The 26142-nt window shown below is 38.3% G+C and overlaps 1 protein-coding gene across 1 annotated transcript in view; it reads right to left on the bottom strand.

Annotated features, from left to right (window-relative positions):
• Positions 1 to 5558: 5558 nt before the first annotated feature.
• akap6 (A kinase (PRKA) anchor protein 6) overlaps positions 5559 to 26142 on the bottom strand; it is a 180628-nt gene continuing 160044 nt past the window's right edge. The window contains exons 12-16 of the mRNA XM_016492093.1: positions 25005 to 25259; positions 14473 to 14688; positions 8904 to 11942; positions 7776 to 7895; positions 5559 to 6476 (exon numbers count right to left, since the gene is read on the bottom strand). Of these exons, the coding sequence (XP_016347579.1) occupies positions 6435 to 6476; positions 7776 to 7895; positions 8904 to 11942; positions 14473 to 14688; positions 25005 to 25259 (3672 nt within the window). The 3' untranslated portion in view covers positions 5559 to 6434. The remainder of the gene's footprint in view (positions 6477 to 7775; positions 7896 to 8903; positions 11943 to 14472; positions 14689 to 25004; positions 25260 to 26142) is intronic.

Below are 26142 nucleotides of genomic sequence, written 5' to 3'. Positions count from 1 at the left end.
TATATGTATATATATATATATATATATATATATACACAGTATATAATTTATTGCTTTGGGGTCAATGAGGATTATTTTTGTGAATTAGAAATACTCACAAAATTTCAAGAAGAAATAACCAGTATTTTGAGCAGTTTGACAAATGAGTGTGGGTCAAATTGACCCCAACACACGGAAGGGTTTTAAAGGAACAATTCACCCCAAAAATGAAAATCATTTTCTCACACCCATGCCGTTCAAAAACCATATGACCCAAATCCATATGTTTTCTTCTGTGGAACTCAAAAAGAGATATTTAGCAGAATGTTCACACCCCAAAAAGAAAAACAACAAAAAAAAACACATTATAAAGTATTGTAAAAGCAGTCCATTCACATATTCAGACGTGAGGTTTGCATGCCAAACACCATTAGATCTCATATAGTGTTCATGCCGGTTTGGAAAAGTAAACAATTAGGGAATTTTCATTTTAGGTGAACTATCCCTTTAACGTTATGATAATTAGTTTTCAGTTTAATTTAATATATTTCCTAGCTTTATTCATCATGGGTTGTGCAGTGATATTGTCTGCTGTATGTGTGTATATGTGGGTGGATGCAAATGCAACAGAAATGTAATACTTCCTGAATTCTACCAGACTCTTCCTCCCCAACACTGATGGATGAAGCAGATTGCATTAAAAAAAGCAAAGGTTAAAGGTCACGACAACAGCGTCTCTTACACTTCTCCAAACCTGTAATGAATTTTGAAAGATTGCCTGAGTGTTTGCAGAAGAGAATCACAGATCAAGAGAGAATGAGCAATGAACTTCTGTGGGATATTACATACGAAGCTGGGGAGGGGAAATAAGCGTGGAAATGATTGATTGGATAGGCCAAAGGAAAATGACATTGTGGATTTTGTTTATTCCCGATGGTAAGCGGCACGTGGCCTTTTAACCCGCCGTGTGATTTCAGATCGGATTGTTTTCTAATATGCTTTGATGACACGTTTGAAATCCAATTACTCAACCTACAAATAACATGAACAACTCAGCACATTGTGGAGTGTTTTAATGGGGGCGGCACCTGTGTCATCCGTCGATTCTCACACCCTCTCCAAACCTGTTGCTGCTTCTGTCTGTGAGATATCTTATCCCCCAAACCTGTGATACATCACAAACCACACCTGGGCCACATTCAGCTCATAACACTTCTGCTGGAGAAGAGCTTTTTTAGATCATCTGGAATGCAGATGTAAAAGAGGCAAAATGGCATTTGCATCCTAATCAGCCTCATTTAATGTCACAGTGTCTGGAACATTATTGAACATATTTATTATGTATTTCTGAAATAAGACTCATTATACTCTAGAAATTGGTATTTTTAGATGAATGAATGAATGATGCATTTATATAGCGCTTTACTGTGTATTGTTGTACACCCAAAGCGCTTTACAATCATGTGGGGGGGTCTCTTGCTCAACCACCACCAGTGTGCAGCATCCACTTGGATGATGCGACGGCAGCCACAGGACAGCAGCGCCAGTGCGCTCACCACACACCAGCTACAGGTGGAGAGGAGAGAAAGTCATAGAGCCAATCAAGTGGATGGGGATTATTAGGAGGCCATGATTGACAAGGGCCAGTGGGGCAATTTGGCCAGGACACCGGGGTTACACCCCTACTCTTTTACGAGAAGTGCCATGGGATTTTTAATGACCACAGAGAGTCAGGACCTCGGTTTAACATCTCATCCGAAAGACGGTGCTTTTTGACAGTATAGTGTCCCCGTCACTACACTGGGGCATTAGGACCCACACAGACCACAGGGTGAGCACCCCCTGCTGGCCTCACTAACACCTCTTCCAGCAGCAACCTAGTTTTCCCAAGAGGTCTCCCATCCAGGTACTGACCAGGCTCAGCCCTGCTTAGCTTCAGTGGGCAACCAGTCTTGGGCTGCAGGGTGATATGGCTGTGGCTGTAGATCATTTGTAGTGACCTGACAAAATTAATGCAATTGAGCTTTTGTAATATGTTATAAATCTTCCTAATGTAACCTCATGTCCATATTCACAATAAAGAAATAAAGAGAAAAATGAAGAAAAAAAAAGCATGAAATAATTATAACAGTGTGACCCATGTAAACACCAGCAGGGTAACAACACAAACATAATTAACATAAATAACATAAAACACCCTAAAAGTAAAAATAAATAAATAAATAAAAAAAATAAAATCAAGCAAAATGTATGTATATTTAAATAAAATATAAAATAACCATTTACTTACATTTTAAAATACTGTTATTAAAAGTTGGTTTTGAATATTATATATATATATATATATATATGCATGCATGTATACACACACAACAAAAATTTCTATAATTTTCACATGTATATATATATATATATATATGCATGCATACACACAGAAATTTCTATAATTTTCATATTTATATATATATCACATTTTATATATCTACATAAAAAATACATATATATAATATCGACATAAAAAATACATATATATATAGATGTAGATTTAAATATATTTTGTTAAATATACTTATACAATTAACATGTTTTACTATAATATTCATGTTTTTCATCAAAATTACTAAAAAAACTATGTACTGTGTGATTTTCTACTACTTACTTAATTGATAATTCTGCTCTTGGCTCTTCTGTTTCTTTTCCAGTACAATAACCGAACACTTACAATAAAGAAATGAAGAAAACAAGGTAATTTCATTCACCATAAATGCTTCTTGGCAGCACAGATCTGACTAGCATCCTCACAGCTTGAGCTGAACAGCCATGATGCTATTTCCCAGTCTTTCAAAGGCCTATCATTACTTTGAAACATAAAAGTTAGTGATGTATAGACATCCTGTCAACATATAGAACTCTGTGCAATGGTGACATGTCACATTTAATATCGTGCCTTCACATCAAACTTTCTTACACCATCGAGCCAGCGGTCCAGCGCTCTGATGAAACCTGTGCATGTTTGCATTGACGCATGCTTTAAAAATAAAACAAAAGACAAAAAATGGTGAAAAGATAGAGAAGATAATTGATTGAATTTAAATGAGTGAATCTGACATCAGTACAGGCAGCGTGTGCATCTTTACTGATGCAAAAAATTGCATGTTTCATGCAGATGTGATCAAAAGTGAGAAACCGTTAAACAGCATAAAGTTTTCAGTTCATGTCCACCAAACTAAAAAGGCATTTCTGACATTTGAAGGTCATTCTCGAGTTCTTTTATCCCACTTAAACTCATGTGGAAAAAATCACCCACAACTTGTCTTCTTTGTCACATAATGTCATATAATCAACAGCGATCTTTTCAACAAAGAGACTTCAACTTATTAATTTTTCCATCTATGCCTGGGCAAAGCCTCCAAATCAACATTCTGACTGGCTGTAATTGCAAAGCCACCATGGTTCGATACACATGACCTTTACTACCTTTAAAGCCATTTCCATTTCATACAAAAATGTCCTGTTAATTGCAAAAAGGGGAATAATTTGTTCACCATGCAGTGTTTTGAAGACAGTGTAAGAATTCATTTCCATCCTAATTTATCAATGCCATCATCCAATGCCAAAAAATGTATTTTAAATATTAACGCAACTTTCCCGCTTAAATATAATATGGATCCGAAGCGTTAACTCTGGACAAACACTGCGAGAATAAAGAGGTCAGACAGTTTTATAATGTTTGGTTTTCATTGCATCTGTGCAGTTCTGTGCATATTTGCAACTATTTAGTTCTGATGGGGGGTTAGTACGAACTTTGGATTCCTTTTTTGGGTTTTGTGTTTGCTTCATTTTAAAATAAAATAAGTGAACGCGAACACAAAAGATCACTGTTCACCAGAGAAATGTGCTTAAAGCAATAGTTCACCCCAAAATTAAAATTTGCTTAAAATTTTCTCACCCTCAGGCCATCCAAGATATAGATTTGGAGAAATGTAGCATTCCATCACTTGCTCACCAATGGATCCTCTGCAGTGAATGGGTGCCGTCAGAATGAGAGTCCAAACAGCTGATAAAAACACCACAATAATCCACAAGTAATCCACACCACTCCAGTCCATCAGTTAACATCTAGTGAAACAAAAAGCTACGTGTTTAAGAAAGAAATCCATAATTTTGGCATTTTAATTCTAATCCATCACTTCTGACCAAAATACCAGTCCATAATTCATATTAATGCTTGTGGATTATTGTGATGTTTTTTTCAGCTGTTTGGACTCTCATTCACTGCAGAGGATCCGTTGGTGAGCAAGTGATGTCATGTTAAATTTCTCCAAATCTGTTCTGATGAAGAAACAAACTCATCTACATCTCGGATGGCCTGAGGGTGAGTACATTATCAGCAAATTTGAATTTTTGGGTGAACTATTCCTTTAATTATCATGAAAGCGTTTGACTTTGGATTGTAGTGTGACTGGTTTGGTGAGATACAGTAACAAACTGTACTCCCGTTTCATAAGGAACCAGACACACGGTGTTTTCTCGTCCTCCATGAGTTTTTCATTCCTGCCGACTGATTCTGTTCCGGTGCAAGCGCGCACTCATCATCAACAAACACGCAATCCTGCAGGAGCCGATGGGCGATTATGGCAGAGAGCTTATCATCAGGCCACGGCGGTGCAATCAGGAGAGCGCTTGATTGGATGTCGAAGAGTTCCAGAGGTTCCGATGCCACTGTATATCTGAATCTCTGAGGGCCCGTCACACAATCTTCAGAGTCATCAGGACTTCCTGTAAACAGCATATTAGCCACAAAAATAACCGGCTGAAGTTCATAAAGCTGATGCATATGACCTGTTATCTACAGTATGTTGCTATGATGAAAGAGTTTTGAGATTTCTACACATGTATAGTTGCATGTTTCATGTGCATTTTGAACGATACTGTATAATGGAAATTATAAGATCGAAGTGCTTTCAGAACAAGGGTATTTTCACGAATGCCAGGTTGGGGCAAGTTGTCACATTTAAAAGTTGTAATTTTCTAGAATTTATTACTTGATTATGTATTACTTTACCTAATTTCAGAGGTAAAATGGTTCGGTTTTGTATTTTTACTTTTTTGTTTTACATTTCTGTGGTCTTATGAAGTTTTACTTTTTGAATTGAAAATAATAAATATTGCGAGGATATAATACATTTTAAATGCAGGTTTGTAGCGCAAGATAAAAAAAAAGGAGAAAAGAAAAAACCCACTTCATATAGTATTTCTTAATTCAAAATAAGGCTACTCGTCAGCATAAATTTTCAGAAACAGCTGATTCACATTGAGACAACTTACCCCATGTACGATAACATCCCTGATATAGAAGCAAATATGTCAGTATTTGTTCTATGAACTGTGTTTTGTTGAGCAATAATGGTAAAAATCTTTAATTTTGTTTCATAGTTAACATTTTGAAACTGTCTTTCAGTACTTATCCGATCCCTAGAAATATTCCCTGCTGTAAAAACTGTGACAACTTGCCCCAGTCTCACTTATTACATGTGAAAAGAATGCAGTGTGCAATGAGTTCATTAAATTAGGTTCATTTATGGAAGTTTTCTTGTACATAGTTCACCATGCAGTCTAACAGTAACTATTTATCCACGTCACGTAACACAAACAGTAACACGACCATGAAGTAATATGACATCGTTATACACCAGGGTTTGAACGTACAGTTTACATATTTACAGATGCCCATTCGTCATTCTCAGCCTTGCCACACATCTGCTTTCTCACCGATCACAGGACACACAACAGGGGTGAAGCAGTGTGTAACAAAATATAGTAACTGCAAGGCACAAAATGTTTATACAGGTTGTTTATCAGGGAGTTTAAAAAAAAACGGTATCGCATCAAACTGCCAAAGATCACATGCCACACAACATCACACAACCGTCGTGTTGCATAGAAACTGTGGCGCTACGTCAGTCGATTAGAGAGGAACGTGAAGCCTGTTTGATAACCTCCACGTGAGTGATCTCACAGTGTGGGGACCACGACGTCACATCTCCTTCGAGGCTGATTAGGACCACATTACTCATTGATGGGGCGATCCTCAAATAAACAGCTGAACCTGCTTAGAAGTTGCTAGCTGGCTGATCAGGTCTAGTATCACCAGGGATATGACAGAAGAGGCTTATGTGTACTTTAGTGGTGTACTTTCAGTGTCAGATGGGGTTGGGATGGTGGAAGACTGGTGAGGTAGCTCAGTCTCGTGTGGAGCTTGAAGTGGTGGTCACCAGCAGGGCAAAGGTCACAGGTAAATAGTAAAGCAGCCAGGAGGAAGAGGATGAGGGAGCTGAGGATGAAGGATGACTTAGATCTCTAAAGTGCCAAACTAATGGCCCATGCACTAACATCCACTTAGGTGTCCGTTCCAGACCCCCACATCAGACCACAGAGAGCCTCCACTAGATCAGTCAGCGTTTACACACAGGTGTGGCGAGACTTCCAGAGAATCTCTACAAGAAAAGCACACAGATTCACATAGTTAGTTACATATACAAATACATATACACACACACTCACATTATTAGTTTAATTTTTAAAATATAATTTCTTGCAAACAGCAACGTAACCTAAATCCAGCACATAATTTATTTACATTTACATATCAACATCCTGTGGACAATTCGATTCAAATTCACCAAGATATTATATGTACAATAAAGCATTGCATTTGATTTGTATGTGTGTTAGTTTGGCTCAGGTCTTCCCTGTGTCATGTGACACTGCAGTGCATTTGACTGTGCAGTGTGAGCTGAACCCACAATGACCGCAGGGCTGACATGATAGTGTCTGTAGAGACAGATAGTTGGCTCTCTCTGCTGTTTACCGTGTCCCTGAAGCCTCGGGCGCTTGCTGAAATGTGTCCGACTCACCAACTACTAACAGTCTTCAAGATGACCTTCCCTTTGTATCATATAACGCTATCATTTCACCGTTTATGTATGTGGTGGTTACTCACCAAAACTCACATTTTCTTAGAAATATTTGTGAAGTGTTAGCTAGCCGCAGGGTTGTGCATCATTCAGAACTGCCTTCTATAAATGTATGCTCATGAACTGAAATGTAGTAAATTCCTAAAAACAAAATTTTGCCCAGTACTAGCTCAAGTTTGTGTGTTTTCCGCCAGATTACAACGTGTCGTATATTGTTGCAGTCAGGAAATTTATTAGAGATTAAGAAAGCAGCTCTGTTTAAGTTTTCCATCTGCTGTATATGCTTTTCATCAAGAGAAATGATTGCCGACCAACACACGTTCATTATTTCAGCCCTGTGCTGATGAGGCCACAGCAGCGACAGAGAAAGAGACAGTAAGAGAGAAAGACTGAGAAAAATGGGAAAACAATTCCAAAGCTAACCCCATTGGATATATGGACCACGTTATGTAATGAATGCTTTTCAAACCAATTTACTGGTAAAGGAGTCATCATGTAGAAAGTACAGTGGCCTATAATTTAAACCATAACACTGTCGGTCCAGACCAGGCATTTGCATCATCGAGAAGTGAGCCTTTGGGTTTTTATCAAGCAGAATTTCACAACCAACAAACAATGGAAAAGCACAAAACAGGCTCATTTTAAAGCACGCTACTAATAAATCATGCTAACATGCATTATGGAGTGCTCTGGAAAATGAGGTTGTTTGCAATGTAACGCTTGACGTTGAAAGGACCCCGCGGCTGTTTTTCAGCGGTGCGGTAGAAGTGGCCGGGAGGGAGAGGTTGTGTGTGTTGAAGCGAGTCCTATAGCACCTACCTTGACCTGAGGCCTGCTGCTGACTCTACTCCTTCCTGCAGATGAGCTATCTGTCTGCGGACCGCTGATCTGAGCCCTGCAGCCCTCCGCAACACCACCGCTGCTCTCTGACCTTGCCAGCTGGAAGAGAGAGAACAAGAGAAATGTTCATAACATTCATAATTTTTTTGTTTTGTAAAATGTGTTCATTTGTTAGTTTACATTACATTTCCTTTTTAAATTAAATTCAATTCAATTTTAAATGAAGTTAAATTCAATTATTAAAATTGTTAGAATTTTTTTAAGGTTTGTATTTCTGCGCCAATAAAGTTACTAAACAAAATAGCAAAAATAATGATTGTTTGCAGACAGGTTTCACAAAAACTTATCTTCCACTGGAAAAGTGTTTACAGAAATGTCAACCAAAAAATTCTTAATTTCCTAAAATGTTCTAAAAATAGCTGTCTTTGCATATTAAATTAGAATACTAGAAATGATTTTAACATTAAAAAATTAAAATGTAATATATACCAATAAAGTACAGAGAATTGAAATGGAAAAATGTAGAGAAAAAAATGGGGGGGTTGGTTATAATAGTTCCCTTTCTGTTTTCATATGAAACCATCCAGCTATTTTAATGAAATCAATATGTCCATATGAGTACAAACACTGAAATTCAATTGATTACTTAATAAAATGTATTCTGTGTTTTCAGTCTCAATGATTAGCTGGAAAAAAGGAACTTAATTTGCCTAATATAAGGTCAAATGTAGGATTTGCAGACAGAGTTGGAAGCAAGCAGGGAGAAGTTTGCATATGAAATAGAAAACTACTTAAAAATAACACAAATACATGCTAATTCAGTCATGAAATTAAGTAATGATCCTCGCCTCATTCTTGCTTATGAATCATAATATAATCTGACTGATTATGATTATTCTGTTCTGTAGACCTTAAAATTTTAAATCTACGCCTGCAAATCCTTATTCCATTAGCACTTCAGGCGAAAAGCACCGGGGAGGGTGAGAAGGGGGTGAGAGAATGAATAAAAATCCCCTCTTAAATATTTAGTCAATGAGATGAATTCAGCAGAAATGCACACCGCTCTCATTACAAGCAGATAGAGTGCGGTGTAACGTCGAAACACACCTGTTTATGAGTCGACTTGGCTTCCTGTAGAGAGCGGCGCCCCTTCCCGACATTCTTCTGTTTCATCAACTGTGAAGCAAGAGCCCTTTCATCGCTATCAGTCTTCCTTATCAGTGGACAGTTAATTTTGGGATTAATATAAAGGCTGCCATCCTCTTTTAAAGGATTTGTAGTGGAGCAAGAGACTCTTATCTTAGTCATTACAGGGGAAATATTGGATTCAAGCATTTTAGTATCTGTAAAACATTCAACAGTATCTATCGGGGTTTCACATGGCAAAGGATTAAGATAAGGCGCCTCATTATGGCACTCTGGCTGGCTACCAGCTACACTTCCATGAGAAATACCATGTGCTTTTTGGTATTCATCGCAGCCCGATGAAGGTGCTGGGCTCGGGAGACTGGCCGGCTCTATTAGTTTGGCGGCGTGTCTCGTGGGCCGTTTGCTAATGGACATGCTGTAACAGAGAGGAGGGCCCAAGTACACTTCCTCGGTGCAGGCTTCGAAGAGCGGTTCTTCATCACAGAGATCTGGCGTACTCGAAAGAATCGGGGAGCTGCTCTTGTCCTCCGCGCAGGTGCTGACCTCTCCGCAGTCGCTATCGTGCGAGGACAGTGACAGATAGGAGTAGAAGTCACCCTTGCGCAAATGGATAATTCGATGGGAGTGCTCGAGGACCTTCTCTCTGATCTGAGATACAGACGTTGGGCTACAAACCTCCGTAGGCTGCTCTGCCTGCACCTCTTTGGTCTTCAGGGCCACAGATGTCATGTCAATGATCTCCATCACAAAGTCATGGACACTGTCACTCTTGGCCTCTTCAGAGATGAAAGCAGGGTGGCTGCAGCTATCTGAAGAGCTTTCTTGATGGTTCTCGTGGACGTCATTCAGAAAGGCGGCGAGTTGCTTCTGTCGGCTGTGAGCGTGTGCAGCTAACCCCGAACACTCGTCTATGAGAGAGATGGAGGGGGAGGGACAGTGGGAATTGTGACAGGGCAGCTCGCCTTTCAACTGCCCTTCCAGGGAGCTCAAGCTCAACTGTTCACATGAGGATGGTGAAGTGGCGGCCACCATATCGCTTTTGATGCCATCCGCCACATAACAGTTTTTAAATGATTCCCCTTTCTTGGTTAGCAGACTTCCCTCTTCCCTCAGCAGATCGTCGTCTTCATCTTTCCCTTCGATGTGAGTGCTTTCGACATTGCCGTTCTCCATGTCGTCCACGAAGTGGCTGATATAGCTCCTGGTGGCATCCCTTCGGTTGCCATCCACCTCCCGTTGCTTGAGGCTCTTGTTTTTACCATTAGTGTTGGCTTCCAAGAGTTTCAGCGCAGACCGACTGAGAAGGTTATGATCGTTGGCGGTCTTAATGGGCGACAGGATCTCTTTAAACATGGTGCCACACTGCAGTTCATCCACTAGATCTGCCTCATTTTTCTCTTTATTCTGAGATCTAGGCTTCATCCAGCTTTGAAACTCACCCTTTATATAATCCAGCCCAAGAGCAAGGGAACCTTCAATGTACTCCTCCTCTGAGGTTACACTAGAGTTGTCGTCGTCTTTAATACCGAGCTCTTCTTCGGTAAGCGTCAGAGTGGAGCTGGAGAGAAGATCACTGTCATCCTCATCGTCAGTACAGGCTGAAGTGCAGGAAACATTGACGACCATACTGATGCTTGCGTCGGTCTCGTCGGTTTGTTTACGGAAGGATGCGTTGGACTCAGCAGCCACGCAACGGTTCATTTGCACAGCTAGGTCCTCGGACGCCACGGACGAGTCCTCAGTGCTGCTCAACTCTGTCAGAGAGGTTGCCGAGCTCTCGTTAATGGAGGAGGGAGCACCAGCCGAGCGTGACCCATGCCACAGCAAGCTGCTCTGGAGCGTTACGTCAGAGACGCTACGTGTCATCTTCATTGCAAGAGGGCTTTGGATGTTCTCAAGGCGTTTTAGAAGTTCCAGAGTTCTTTTGCTGAGTTCCCCCGTGGACTCCACAGTCGATTCAATGTCCCTCAGACTTTCCTTACTCCCCACATCCTCTGCGCTCTTACATGGAGCGAGCCAACTTTCCAGGGAAGTGCTACGAGTCAGTGCCTCTTTGCTCGATGGGAATAACTCTCCTACTGCGAAAAGAGAGTCAAGGGAAGACCCCTGGGAGAGCTGTGCCAACTCCTTTTCGAGCTTTCGGTGTGTAGTCACCCTCTCTTCATCTCCGCTCATGTTGAGATATTTGTCGTTAGCCTCTTGGCTTAGCCCAAAGCCGTTGGCATGAATCTTCGCTGGCTCCTTGTGGTGTTTCCTCTTGCTTTCTCCACTATCCTCTTTCTTCTTTCTCATGATATGCCATCGCTGGTCTCTCTGCCCAATGGTTAGACTGTCACCATATTCTGCACACTTGTTGGCACGCTCCAAAACTCTGTCTATGTCTTCATCTGAGACTCTGTCTCCATTGAGTGAATCTTCTCTGGTAGGAAGGGTGAGAGTAACACAAACTTTTGGATCATCATTCTGGAACAGCAGGCAAACCTCAGAGTTACCTGTGGTCTCCATGTCCCCTTCACTAACTATCCCACTTTCGCTCTCGGATCTCCTGGCTGAATCCGATAGCAGCCCCTGCTTCCCCTTCAACAGGTCTCCCAGGATATCACGTAAAGATTCAGCCGAGGAGAAGGAGGAATCCATGCTCTGGCGCTTCAGCAGTGACTGTTGGTATTTGGTTGAGGATGATTTGTGATTATACTGGGGTTGTTGGTAGAGTTCAACATAAGGCAGACTGTACACCTGATAAACACGAGAAGAAGAGGCATTCAATTCTGCCGAGCTCAAGGCTGCTCCGCACCGTGTGTCATTTAGGCATGACTCGGTGAGACTTAAAGGCTCCTTTGGGGAATTAAGGTGGGACTTAGATCCAGGGTTTTGCTCATCTTCACAGTCCTGTGTATCCAGATCGCAGATGGTCATGTCCATCTCGTCCCACTCCCAAGAGTCTTCTGTCTGGCCATGGAGGTCCATGAGAGAAGGCTCAATGAGGTTCTCAGGGACCTGTAGGGGAGAGAAGAAAAGACTTCAGAGGCAAAGAAATACTTGGTTGGACTTTTAATTAGATAAAATGCAAAGTTAATCTATGACAAATACGTTTTTGCTTAGATATGGGCATTCAGCACAGGGCATAATTACACAAATTGCTTTGCTTCTTGTTCAAGCAGGAAGTGTCTATTTATATGATCCTCTTTATCTCATTAATCTAATAAACTGGCAAATCTAACACTTGCTTTGTATGTCATATATCCCATAAAATGAATTTTTATTAGATTTCTGTTTATTCTCTTTCTGCTGATGAGGAAAATACTAATGTACTGGCTTGGATGGCTAGTGCATGATAAAAACCCTCAACTGTGAGAACAATCAATCAGTCTAATCAAATAAAAATAATTTCAGTTAGCTGCCTCAGCTAACATTTGTACCCCGACTGCAGCACACAATGTTTTAATCAGATAGACTAATTATAACCTTTAGCTATGCCATTACAAAAGTCATTTTGCCATTTTGTAGAAGGTTAAACTGCTACTCAATTTAACTTTAGAGTGAAATCATCTAATAACTTGACAGTGTCAATTAAAGCTCTTTTGAAACCTTTTATTTCCCCTTTTAACACTCACTCTTCCACTGGTTTACCACTCCCTTAAGAGCAGGTGAAAGTTAACTTAAAAACCATCATGTCTTTCGTTGACCTTCAAACAGAATTCATGATATTTAAAAAAAAAAATAAAATCCTCCTAAAAATGAAAGAGTAATGATTGGATTTTTTTTTCAGACACCAGACTTGTTGTGAGCAAGGCCTCCTGAAGCATTCAACAGTCAGCTATTTCATCATCTCACAAAGTGTACTGTATTCACAAAAACAAACTCTCCCTATTATTTTTCTTTTCCTTTCTTCTGCACCCGCAAAGAAGTGAAATTGCACTTCAGCCCCGCAAGGTCAAGCTGAGCGAGGGGCGAGTAATTTGTCTTCTCCGTGTAAGTGAGTGGACGCTCGCAAAAAGAAGTGAAATTGCACTTCAGCCCCGCAAGGTCAAGCTGAGCGAGGGGCGAGTAATTTGTCTTCCCCGTGTAAGTGAGTGGACGCTCACAAACAGGTTGCTGGGCTTTTCTGCGTGAAGCACGCAGCCTCCCCAGAGCCCTGCTGCTGCCATGCAGGAATGCACAACATCTACATGACAAAAGGCGAAGTCTAGCCCTCGGCCCACTCCCCCGTTTAACACGCACTGTAACGGTCCCACACATACAATAAGAGACTAGTTAAGGGTTCCGTTTTCAGGATGGGAAGTCTTTTTATATTGCAGTGAACACGGTATGTGCACATGTTATGTCCTTTAAGAGACTACTTCCTCCCTTTCAGTGCAGGATAGGGACACAGGATCAAGTAATTTCATTGCTACGGGTTACTCAATTTACATTTAGAACAGTCAGTTATTTCTGGCAGCACCTGTAATCGATTGAGTTCACAGTACAGTGAGTATCTGGGGAACGCATCTAGCCACTGTCCTCTTACTATGTGTATTCAAGAATAATATGTGGCCACTTCCCTGCCTTATACATCATTCTTATTGCACTGTTACAGCGGTGCTGCACTATATTATTGGAACTAGAGTATTTCTGCTTATCAAATTGTCCTGGACAGCTTCCTTTGAGCAGAGCAACGTATGAGGAGATCTTTGAAAAGCCTATTCAATGGGTTCAATAAAATATGTATAACAACATTGATTTTTAGAATTATAATGGTTATATTAGGAAGCAACATCTCCTAGCTGACATATTGTGTTAATGGATTGTCAAAGATGAAGACATTTTTATACAAAATACTGCAAAATAACTGTATTAAGGACATGATGGATGTACACTTGCTGAATTAAACATCCAACATAGTAAGGTCTATGTGTCAACAACATAGCATACTAATTTTCAATCATTACCTTCAGTAAGCACGGGGGGAAAAAACCCAGACATTTTAGGCAACTTAGAAATCCCAGCCAGGCCATGTTCGGGAAAAAGAGTACATATAATAACCCTAATACTACTGTTTATCATTTCATACTGTTCACATACTGAGGTGAATTCACTAAACAGTTATGCCACTTTACACTATACGCTGGTATAGCACTGTACCATGTATATTTGAATTACACAATTTACTTATAGATTGTAAATTTTTTAGCATTATGGAAAATAGGAGGCAAGCAATTTGTTTAATTAAAAGAGGTGTTTGTGTGTATTTGCAAGATCGGAAATTGCATCATGCAAATAGTGTTTTTTGAGCTTGTTTGCATCGATTTGCATAATTCCTTTAATGCAAACAGAGCACACAACTACTTCTTAAAAACAACTTAAAAACAATATACAGTACACAGTGTGCAGTAAACAGTATGCTAGTATGCCACTCCACCACAAACACAATTAAACCGCCCATAGTGTGGATATCAAGACAGCACTACCTGTGCATGCACCACCCTGTTTATATTCACAACGTATGTTATCTTGTTTACTTGTAACTGTAGTGTAAAGCATATGTGACCTGGTCTCTGCCCAGCGAGCGTTTCAGTCTGGTCTGCCACTGAAGGACCTGCATGACGATGGCCTCCCAACGTCTCTCAAGGTTGACCTGCAGCAGCTGCAGGGACTGGCGCTCTGCCTCTGAGCTCTGCTGTTCAGGCCCATCCAGCAGCCTCTGACAGAGCCTCAGCACAGAGGAAATGCCCTTCCGTCTGCCCCGCACCTCCATACACAGAGCCTGCAGAGACAGGAGCAGGTCAGTCCTCCCATGCACTCATAGACTGTGTTAGTAAACAGGGTTTAACATCCCTGTCATCAGGGTTCATATGTTAATGCCAGAGATTTTTTTTAATGAAAGAAAGCTTTACTTTGACTTAACTCTAAAAGCATAACTTTGAAACTGCAGATTGCCAAGCTACAAGCTACTAATAATTTAAAGAGGTTAAAACTACAGTCAAGTAGTTAAACAACAACAAACAAACCTAAATAATAAAACTAAACACCCTAAATGACAGAAATGAATATAAAAAACATTGATTAAAAGCAGTACTACAAAAAAAACCCTAAATGAAACTAAAAACACTAACTGATAGAAATGAATACAAAAAACATTTATTAAAAGCTGTTTAAAAAAATAAATAAGACTAAGAAACACTCTAACTGATAGAAATTAATACAAAAATAATCTTTATAAAACAAACCTTAATAATAAAATTAAAACACTAATTGATAGACATGAATGCAAAAAAACACTGATAAGCTGTATTAAAAACCAAAATAATAAATCTAAAACTGTGCTAGAAATGAATACAAAAAACATTTATAGAAAGCTGTATAAAAAAACGAAATAATAAATCTAAAAACATAGTGATAGAAATTAATAAAAAAAGAAACACTGATAAAAGTAATTTTTGCTAAAAAGACAAAAATAACGTAAATTGCTACACTCTAAAAAATGCTGGGTTGTTTTAACCCAACTTTGGGTCAAATATGGACTAACCCAACTTTTGGGTTAAAAATTTAATGTAAAAATTTATCCCAACGGTTGGGTTAGTCCATATTTGACCCAAAGTTGGGTTGAAACAACCCAGCATTTTTTAGAGTGTACAAAAAGATAAAATTAATGCTGTGCAGGGACTTCTGGGAACACTTAATTCATTTGATGACTCAAATGAATCAGTGAATAATTTTTTGGTGCCGGTTCATTGACACGAACAGTCCAAATGAAACAATTTGCTAAAATGAATTCTGTTTGGAACTAATGATGCAGAAATTCAATTTTAAAAAATATTTAATATTACCAAATACTTAAAAAAGATGACGCAAAATGCTGCTCAGGGACTTCTGTGAACATTACTGAATTTTATTAAAAAGAATCAAACAAATTGATTAAAGTGAAACGAATCACTAAAATTAATCAGACTTTCCAGAGTTACTTGAAAAATGGAGACATTCTAAAACAGTTCTAGAACATATTTACATAAGACTTATAATAAGGTCTTATACACAATACAAAGTAACAAAAATAGTGAGAATAATAACACTACACCTGTTGGTGCAAAAAACACTTTGCCACACAAAAAAGCTGAGCTACCAAAAATATAGTACAGTCTATAAAAATAACTTTTAATGAACTATTCTCCATCATTTGCCACAACTGCAACATAGGGTTTATTGCTAGCCATGCATGTGAACTCACTGCACCTCAGAGCCACTCAGAGTTTCCGTGGCATGAATGAACATAGTGAATGAAGAGAGAGAGACAGATGGAATGACACTGAGAGAGAAAGAGAGACTCCTGTGCGCTTGATGAGGTCTCCACAACAATTCAGCCTGTCAGGAGCGTGTAAATCACATCCCCCTCTCCCCATAAACACGACAGAATTAAATATTTAAACTCCCATGCTTCAGTGTCCAGCTATGACACTTGTTTAATGAAACCGCTAGAGCATATAGACTCTCCCAAAGACGACCACGCCGTTGCACAGACCACATACACTCGTTTTGGAGGGACACTCTCTGACCTGCACCAAAACCCCCTTTAAATATGCAGCGGCAGCTTTGCAAAGAGACGGTGCTACTCCATGTGCGTTATGGGACGAAAACATTCAGAGAACAATTTATGCAAATCCCACCACCCCCGAAAAGCACCGCCTTACATTTTCTGTCCATTTTTCAATAAATATTAAACACCATTACATTTCACCATTACATTTAAATTGGATTTTATTTTTCCTGGAGTGCTTCACTCCTCTGTTTTAGCATATTTCCCTCTCCCGTGTCTTTTAAACAGGTAATGAGACTGTAAAATTCAATGGCAGCGTGCTGGAGAGGAGGCCGAGGAGCGGACACACTGATAGAGTTATCATGCACAAGAGTTGAAACTTTGACAGATAGAAATGTGTGAGGTGATGGAAAACTGGCCCTCAAATGGACACTTTTTTTTAATGGCATACGGTGTCTGGGAAATGTAGTGGCCTCTGTACTGGTACTCTTAAAGACATGCAAATATTTTACGCCAAAATAGCTGGTCTCAGTCAAAGTTAGACTTGTAGATGTCGTTCAGCCTCTAGTGTCAGCTTACAATACATGCACAAAAAACAGAAAAAAAACTAGGTGAAATAGGCAATTTTATTCGGCATCTGCAAGTTAGCAAGACTTCTCCACACCTAGACTAGACAAAGTATTTTGTCTTATTTTACAGCTAAAACATCTTAAAATTCTTAAAACAAGATGAATTTACTTTAGAAGCAGTACTGCATAAAATATTAAGACTTGTTTTTATAGATTGTCTCTTTAATACGAGTGTATTTTGTCTCACTGCACTGGCAGATTTTTAGTACATGTTTTAAGTATAAACAAGTTAAGTGCAAAAATCTGCCAGTGCAATAAGAAAAAATATACTCATACTGAACAGACAATCTATGAAAACATGTCTTAATGTCATATACAGTAAATTTATCTAGTTTTAAGAATATTTTTACTGAAAAAAGGTTAAAAAAGACTAATTAAAGGGGACATTGGATAAAATGTCACTTTTTTTAAAGCATTTCTTGCATTTAGTTAGGTTTCTGGTGTGTCTGCCAGATCAGAAAAGCTGAAAAGAAAACACACAACCAGTTTGTTATGGGCTGTCTGAGTCTGAAACTGTGTCATCCAGTGAGCTGTTTCAGTTTGCAGCCGATTTCTATGTAGGTAGCTAGCTAAAGCTAGCTCCGAGCCATATACGGAGTCCAAGGCAGCAATTCTTGTCTTGTGTCGACACGCCCCATGGAAGAGAGGGGCGGGGTGAGCAGTAGCTCATTATCATTTAAAGAGACATGCACCGAAACAAGTCGCTGTGAACAGAGCTGTTTTTGACAAGGTAAAAAAGGTGTTGTTTTACACGACCATTGAGGGATTTTAACCAAAGTATGTTACAGACATTTCATGAAGACCCTAAAGAATCATACCAACCTGTGGAAAATGGCCATCTGATGTCCCCTTTAAAAGCTCATTAAGAATTTTTGTTTTTTTTGCTAATTCAGAATGAATTGAGACAGAATTTGTGAAACATTACTTGAAAGACAACATAATATAATGAAGCATTCTAAAAGTCGGTCAACTTACAGTACATGTCACATGTCAGTCAGAAAGTTCCCAGTCCAAGTGAGCATATCTTCATCAGAGTAAGTTGCAATATGGACCACACATTAATCTAATAGTTGAAATGTCTGTCTCAGGCTACTACCCAGTCTCTAACCTCTAACTTCACCCTTCAGATATGTCGATAAAATACAGGTGGCAATGTTCATTCAGGTCCCCTCCGATTAAACAGCACAAAATGTGAGACACATTGCACATTTAGGTTTCAGGCATCCAAATCACCAGAAATATGACGCAGTTTCTACATTACTGGGTTTTATAAACTGATTGAGTCTTATTGAGGAAGAGGACGAGTGCAGTATAGTGCGCCAATATTTGCTAAAAAGCTTTTCCAAACACACGGTGCAGTGAGTAGGCTGTTTTTCCTCCAGTATGTGAGTCCACACAATGACTCCATTTCAGACACACAAACCAGCACTGAGACTGAAACGCTGGCGGGGGGCCAGTGGGCCCTGGTGCATCAGTCAGATATTAAAACACCAAGAGAGGTAAACAGAGAGTGACAGAACAGCATATTGTGAAAGAAAAATCACAAATGAATGAGAAGGGTCTCAACTTTTTCTCCTAGACAGCAATGAGATAAAATGGAGACCCCAGTCTCAGAACAGATCTCATCTCGGTCATCTCATCATTTCTCATCAAATTCTCTGAGCTGCTTCACACATTAAAACAGTTTAAAACTCCAGACTCTTACTATATGTCAAAAATTGCTGTGTTTCTGACTCAAACCTCTGAATTCATATTTGCATTCAAAGCCACTGTAAAATACAGAAACATGCACAACAGAGACTGCAAATACTATAGGCTAATAAATGCAGTAAGCAACTTTTAATAACCAACAATTAGACCAATAAACTACAAACCTAGCAGAAGAATTGCGTTTTCATTATCATTAATGAAAACTAAAATGGAAACTGAATGATTTGGAACATAACCTGGAAAAACTATTACTAATGTAAAATATATTTTCATGCCAAAGTAACCAAAATAAATCAGAATGTAATTAACCAACGTAATTAATCATTATAAACAATCAGTTATTTTCAGTTTTAGATTTTGATGCGTGATATATTTAACATTTTTACAACCAACCTGCATTACAAATAAAAATGTCTCTAGACATCAATAACACTACATTTTACAAAGAAATGTAATTAATAATACAAATTAACACATGAACTCTAGAAAGTAAGTATAAAAATTTAATTGAATAAAAACCAAATAAACTGAAACTAACAATGACAGAGTGAAACCGAAAGAAAAAAAATTAACAAAGAAATAAAAAGCTACATTAAAAATTCCAAACTACAATAATCCTGCATTTTTGGAAGTCCACTTCACATTGTGCTTCAGAACCAAAACAAAGCATAAAAAGCTACCCTTCAGCTGTCCATCCACTGTAAGAACATACAAGATCGCGGACCCATCATCTATCAGGTGCTTTTTAATAAAGCTATTAGAGGATCAGCCGCCTGCCGTTGTTCTCAGGCGCTAACACAATCTCCAGAACAGCAGTACGACTATTCTCTCTCGTCTCACTCCCCTGGCTGTTATTGTGTGGCTAAATCCATCTGGTGTACAGTATTAATCTACAGGTCTCTTGCTATCAGAGTCTGTAATCACACCTGAGGTGGAGAGCCGAGCCGTGAAGATGCATGTGTATTACACAGACCTCCCAAGAGTGTTCCTCCAAAAAACTGCTTATCTCTTTATTCAGCACAAAATGAGAACAGACCGTGCCTCCTTCCAGACGCAGCCTAAAGCCTTTAAACTCCAATTCCCCATCTCTCCCTCCCACTTAATTTCATTAAAACCTAAGCCTTATGATATTCTGACATTTTTTTTTGGTGCGACTTAAGCACGAGAAGAGTTTAAATGACGCGTGCACTGGTGCTGACGCGCTTTCCGGAGGATTAAAAAAAGCCAGACGACAGCTCTTTCGTTTTCGGGGGTATTTGTTTCCCGTTCTCCGCCGGGAAAACGAGCGCACACTTCATCTCGCTCTTTACAGCCACTGCAATTTGAACATTTTCAATTAATCTCGGCGAGATTGAGGAGCGGAGCCCCAAATCCCCTACAGTGACGGCAAGAACACGGGAACGGAGCTCTGACAGTGGTGACCCAGTGGATATTCAATCAATTACCATTAATTAGAAATCTCTAATTAATTCTATTTGTTGATTAAGTCAATTAAAACCACAAGCACTTGTTATCGCAAATGAGTATAACGAATTCATGTCGGCCATTTGTTCCCCCTCGGCTCCGAGCGGCTCGAGTTTCATCAACGGCTGTCAGTCGAGGCCTCGTTCCCGCGACGCGCTAATAGAGAGAAATCGTACCGCAGTGAGTGGACAGACAATAAAAGCAAACCTAACCAACTGAAATTGACGCTAGTCATATAATACAGGAAAAAAAAGATCACGATGAAAGATCCTGTTTTGCATTCTACTTGACGTGTTCGTTATTTCAAATACGTCTAAATTAGCCGAGTCTGAAATGCATTGGTTTGAGTCGGGCTGTCAGTGACCTTCCACAAAGCTTGTTGTTAAAGAATGCTTATTTTTAATTATTTTCCTCCTTTAAGATAGAAAACTGACAGTGTTTTCAAAATGAGACTAATGTGTTACGAACGGCAGACGTCGTCTTTACCGCGCTAAAGCAAACAAATGGCAGCAAAGTGATAACGCTGCCATCAATGGGGACATTTTCTCATTAGCGCCTGTAAATGAAAGCAAGCGGCATGGACGTATAATGAAAAATACGACTCTATGCGCGCAAGTGTGTGTGTGTGTAATGAACAGGCCTGTCACCTGTCTGCTCCCCATTACTCGCTGATGAGACGCTAACTCTGCGTTTGCTCTCGCATGCCCGTCCCAAAACTGACTTAATGCGGTTAGCACTTGCCATAGAACAGGAGTTCCTTATTCTTAATCATGGAGAAAGTATTGATATTATATTTGCGCCGTCACATTCAATCAGCCGGACGGGACCCGGAGGATGAGGCCCCGGGGCCCCACGCTGCAGCGAGCTGATCAAAGGTGCCGGGGAGAGACGTGGAGATGGACTCCGACTCGAATGCTGCTGCACAAATTCAGTCTGGCTTCCATTTAGTCTAATTCTCCCGTGAAATTCCTTTAATAGGAACGTGGTTTGGAGTTGGAGGTGTTTTTGAGAAGGCTCCCGGTGCTGCTCGAAATGACACAGCGATCTCTAAAACAGACGATAATAGCTAAGACTAAGAAGAAGGTCTAGTACGGGTATAGTGACTTTTCCTACTTCGAGTATAACTATGGCACAATACTATATACAAACTTCAGCATATAAATACCACATAGTTTATGCTACAGGCATGAATAATACCATAAATCATGTGATTTTCTTAATGTGATCATTTTTCAAATATATTAGATTGATGATTTTTCACCTCACAGACAACATTGTTAACAACATAATACATTAAAATACATATACAAAAAAATGTAAAGGAAAAAGACATTTCTCTCACTTGCATCCACCATATATAGGAACTATTCGCAGTGAAACCTGGAATAGATAAGAATAGTTATTTAGGAAAAGTCATTCTAAATTTTGGATGCAGGTGAGATAATTGTTTATCATAAATACCTAAATATTGTTAAATATTATTATAATTTAAAATAATTGTTTTCTATTATAATATATTTTAAAATGTAATTTATTCCTGTGATGCAAAGCTGAATTTTCAGCATCATTACTCCAGTCTTCAGTGTCACATGATCCTTCATTTTAATATGCTTGAAATAGAGATCTTTAGTAAAATTATAAATATATTTACTGTCACTTTTGATAAATGTAATGCATTCTTGCATTCTTCTCTCTTTTGAACGGTAGTAAAAAGCACACCTTATTTACAATATATCAGATATAAGAAAGCATAACGTTCCTCCCTGATGCCTTAAATGTCATCTAGGTATGAAGCTCACTAGGTTTTGAAACAGAGCTTCTATTTATAGAGATAACAAATCTGCAGAATTCCAGCTCAGGATACAACAGGTTCTGTGGGTAAAACAATTGTTAACTAATGACCAAAGTTGGCATGCGGTTCCCGTCATCTCTCCTCTCCCTGACAGGAAATGTCCAACCCTGGGGTTTTAATATCATGAAGGCACACTATTAAAGGGAAGACAGTTATTAATGAAAGAAGTGAAATTGGCAGCCAACTACTCTGAACCGCCTGACCAGAGAAGGTTAAAATACAATATAGTCTAATTCTAGAGTCTCCACTCCCCCCTAGCAAGTAAAGAACTTAATGCTTTTTATTCAGTGGAAGATGGACATTTTTATGATGACATTTTAAAGGGTGACCATACCTGTTACTCATAACGAAGTGTCTCACTATCTCTCCTTTTACACATATTTCAGGCTTTTATTGGCATCAGGGATCTACACTGAACAGACACACATTCCAGCAGCTCCAGCCGTGAGGCGCTACATTAAGATTTTACACAAAACAGAACATGGATAAACTGAGGTTCAATTAAACCGCAATAACCTGGGTTGAAATGATCCAAATTGCTAAACGCCGAGTTACTGGGGCAATCTCAAACCTCTGACCCTTTCTGACATAGTAAACAACTGTCAGCACACACAAATAATATGTCAGTGTACAATTACAGGAGTCGGCCACAAAAAACGATGTTACAATGACTAACATCCCCTTAACTACAGTAAAATCGCTGTCACACACATCCTTGAATGCTACTGGTTAATAACAATAATAATAATTATTATTATTTTTATGGTTTTGTATATATTATTTATAGAAATTATTATTAAAATACATAAATAAATACTATTATTATTTTAAATAATAATAATCTATAAATAATCATAATTATTATTATTATCGTTGTTAATATTTTTATTACATATTATTATTTATAGAGATTATTTTTAAATACATAAATATTATTTATTTAATTATAATAATCTCAAAATAATAATAATTATTATTTATTATTGTTTTGTTAATATTTGTATTATTATTTATAACAATTACATGATACATAATAATTATTATTTTTTATAATAAAACTAGATTTATACCTTTTCTGAATGCATCAAAATGTGAGTAATGTACAATCCACGATCCAATCAAGTCTCAAACTATAAAATCAAGTTCTGGCCTACATTATTTTGCATTAAAGATATTGTTTTACAAAAATAGTCAGATGACAGAAGTAAAACAGGCTGCAAAAGCCATTTCATCCTGTGTTTAAGTAAAGCTCCCTTTAAGATCAGCTGTACTTTGGCCAGAGATGTGAACACTGGTGTTTGAGTGCTGCAGTGAGATGTAGAGAGGTGTAGATCTCAGCTCTCCCGCTGATGCCTTTCAACTGCTCTGTGATCACGCCAAGCCACGCCAGTTAGCCAATTCACACTTCAAAAGCGTTCGGAAAAAAATAGATACATGTAATCATTCTCCTTTCTCTTCCTAAACGCTCATTCTTCCCTTTTAGAGCAATGGCAGTCCATATAAATCATACGTACCAATATTTCCAATCAGCGTATTATTATTTTCTCCAGACTTTCCCTGAGAAATCAATGTGAGCCTTTTTGGCTGCATGTCATTTGATCAAAAGAGAAGCCAGCCTTATTTCCCCTCCTGATCATTTAGCCTTGTGTATATTCAGAGCTTTCCCTCACTTATGTTTGTCACTCAGCAGGTGGATGTAATCAGCTCCGCTACCTGTGTTTTGACACGTCTTGATTAATACTCCAAGCTGTTTCTCAGGATTTTAACTCAAATAATTATTTCATATAGATTTTCAGTCAGGGGATTTGATGTGTGCTTTTTGCCCTGTATTTATTAAAGGAGCACGGCTCAAGTGAAGCAGGATATTTTTTTTTTGACTAAGCAGTTTCATTCCTCTAGTTTAAGTGTGTATTACAGTTTAGTAAAAGCTGATCTGAAAATGCAAAGTCTGAAAGTGTTAGCACAGTTTGTGATGGTTAATGAACAGCTGCAGGCTTACAGGTGTTATGCTAGTTGCTGATAATTTGTGGTTGACCAATATGAGTTTTTCAATGGCTGATGTCGACTCCGATGCAGAATTTAGAATTATGGAATGGAATAGAATTCTGTGGATCGGATTTAAAAACGGTAAAGCTTTTAGCAGGTCCAGATTCCATGTGGGCTGTACATGTACGTAAATGTAATATAATAATATGTGCAACTTAATTTAATGATAGTATAATTTAATATGCACACATTTTGTGTCTTAGTGAACTGACTCAAAGTCTCATTATTTGAATTAAAATCCAGAGAAAAGGCTTTAAATTCAATATATAGTATACATAGTATATATACTGTACATAGTAAATGTAATAAAAAAATAAAAAATAAAAATACAATATTTAAGAAAAGTCACAAAAACGTTAGAACAAGCACAACATTTAACTGGCTGATGTTGAGAATCATTATATCTCAAAATATTGCCTGACTGCTATATTAGTCTATAGCTAGTGATACGACATAAAAGCAACAAAGTTGAGAGGAACTTGGCTTTGGAATGTGAGACTGACCTAAATGACTGTCTAGAAAATATGTATTTTTTATTTATCACCATATGAACAATGCATGGAAAGTGTTACAATTGTTTCCTGCTTTGACATTGTCTTATAACACAGCCATGCAGGTTACAGGTTCAGATATCCTGGAGTAACCTGTCTAAGTAAACCTGTCTGAGAACAGTTATCATTTTTGCAATTCCATTTGGTGACTAGTGGAGCAGTAATGGCAGTTTTAACACCAGGTTACTCCTGATGATCTGAACCTGTAGTAAAACAGGCCAGCAGTCCATTGCATTTGCTATGATGGCAAACTCTAGATAGAAACCTCTAGATGGACACGCAGCTCTTCATACCCACCTTGAAGTGCTGCAGCTGTTTGGTGGCCTGCGGGTCGTGTTGTGGGTCATCAGCATCTTGAGTGCCGCTCTCACATTGTTGTGCGTCTGGTCTGAGATTCAGATTGAAGATGAAGAGCTCAGTGTCTCTCAGCCAGCTCTTTAACTCCTTTATCCGGCTCTCCAGCTGGGTCACCATCCTATTGGTGTCTGGAGACAGAAGTTCACGCTGACTCCGCTGGCCCACACTGGGCTCCACATGCTCTGCCAGGATTTTCTGATTGGACACAAACAGAGATGTCACACAAGAGTCCATAAAGACAAACAAAAAACAAACATGACTGGATATCCCAATTTACCATAGTTTTACTATAGTAACACCAACTGTCGTGAAAATGGCATTTTGATGAAAATAGTATAGATTCAGACTCAATCTTATAGGGGTCTTTAAAAAAAAAAAGTTCTGAGGCGGTACACATATAATAGCAGCATGATACAAAATAAAAATAAATAAATAAATACATAAATAAATAAAATATAAAAACAGCATGATACAAAATAAAAATAAATACATAAATAAAATATAAAAACAGCATGATACAAAATAAAAATAAATAAATAAATAAAACAAAACACTAAAAATAAAAATATTTATAAAAAAAATATAAAAAGCATAAAGCAATAAATAAAATAATAAAAATAATATAATAAAAAACAATTAAACAAAAAATATCAAATTAAATAAAAACATGAAAAACAATAAAACTACACAAAAATAAAATAATAATAAAATAAAATGTTAAAGCAAAAAAATATAAAAATTTTTTTTTAAATTTTTGTAAATAATAAAATGTTAGTAGTAATGTTAAGAGTGCTTACAACTATTAACAGCTTTTATAGAAATCACAGTCACATTTACATATTCATGACTTTGAGGTCCATGATTTCACTATGGTCTTTTCACAAACACATTTAAACTATGATAAATATTCATAAATGTTGACCCACAAAACATACAAACACATTAAAGACAAAATGCATTCGTGCATAAGGCCAGGGTTGGGGAGTAACTAGTTACATGTAACGGAATTACGTAATTTAATTACAAAATAAAAGTAATTGTAATCAGTTACAGTTACTGAGAAAAAATTTGTAATTAA

The sequence above is a fragment of the Sinocyclocheilus anshuiensis genome, unplaced genomic scaffold (assembly GCF_001515605.1).
Source record: "Sinocyclocheilus anshuiensis isolate Anshui unplaced genomic scaffold, SAMN03320099.WGS_v1.1 scaffold261, whole genome shotgun sequence".
NCBI lineage: Eukaryota > Metazoa > Chordata > Actinopteri > Cypriniformes > Cyprinidae > Sinocyclocheilus > Sinocyclocheilus anshuiensis.
This window is presented reverse-complemented; position numbering and strand designations above follow the sequence as displayed.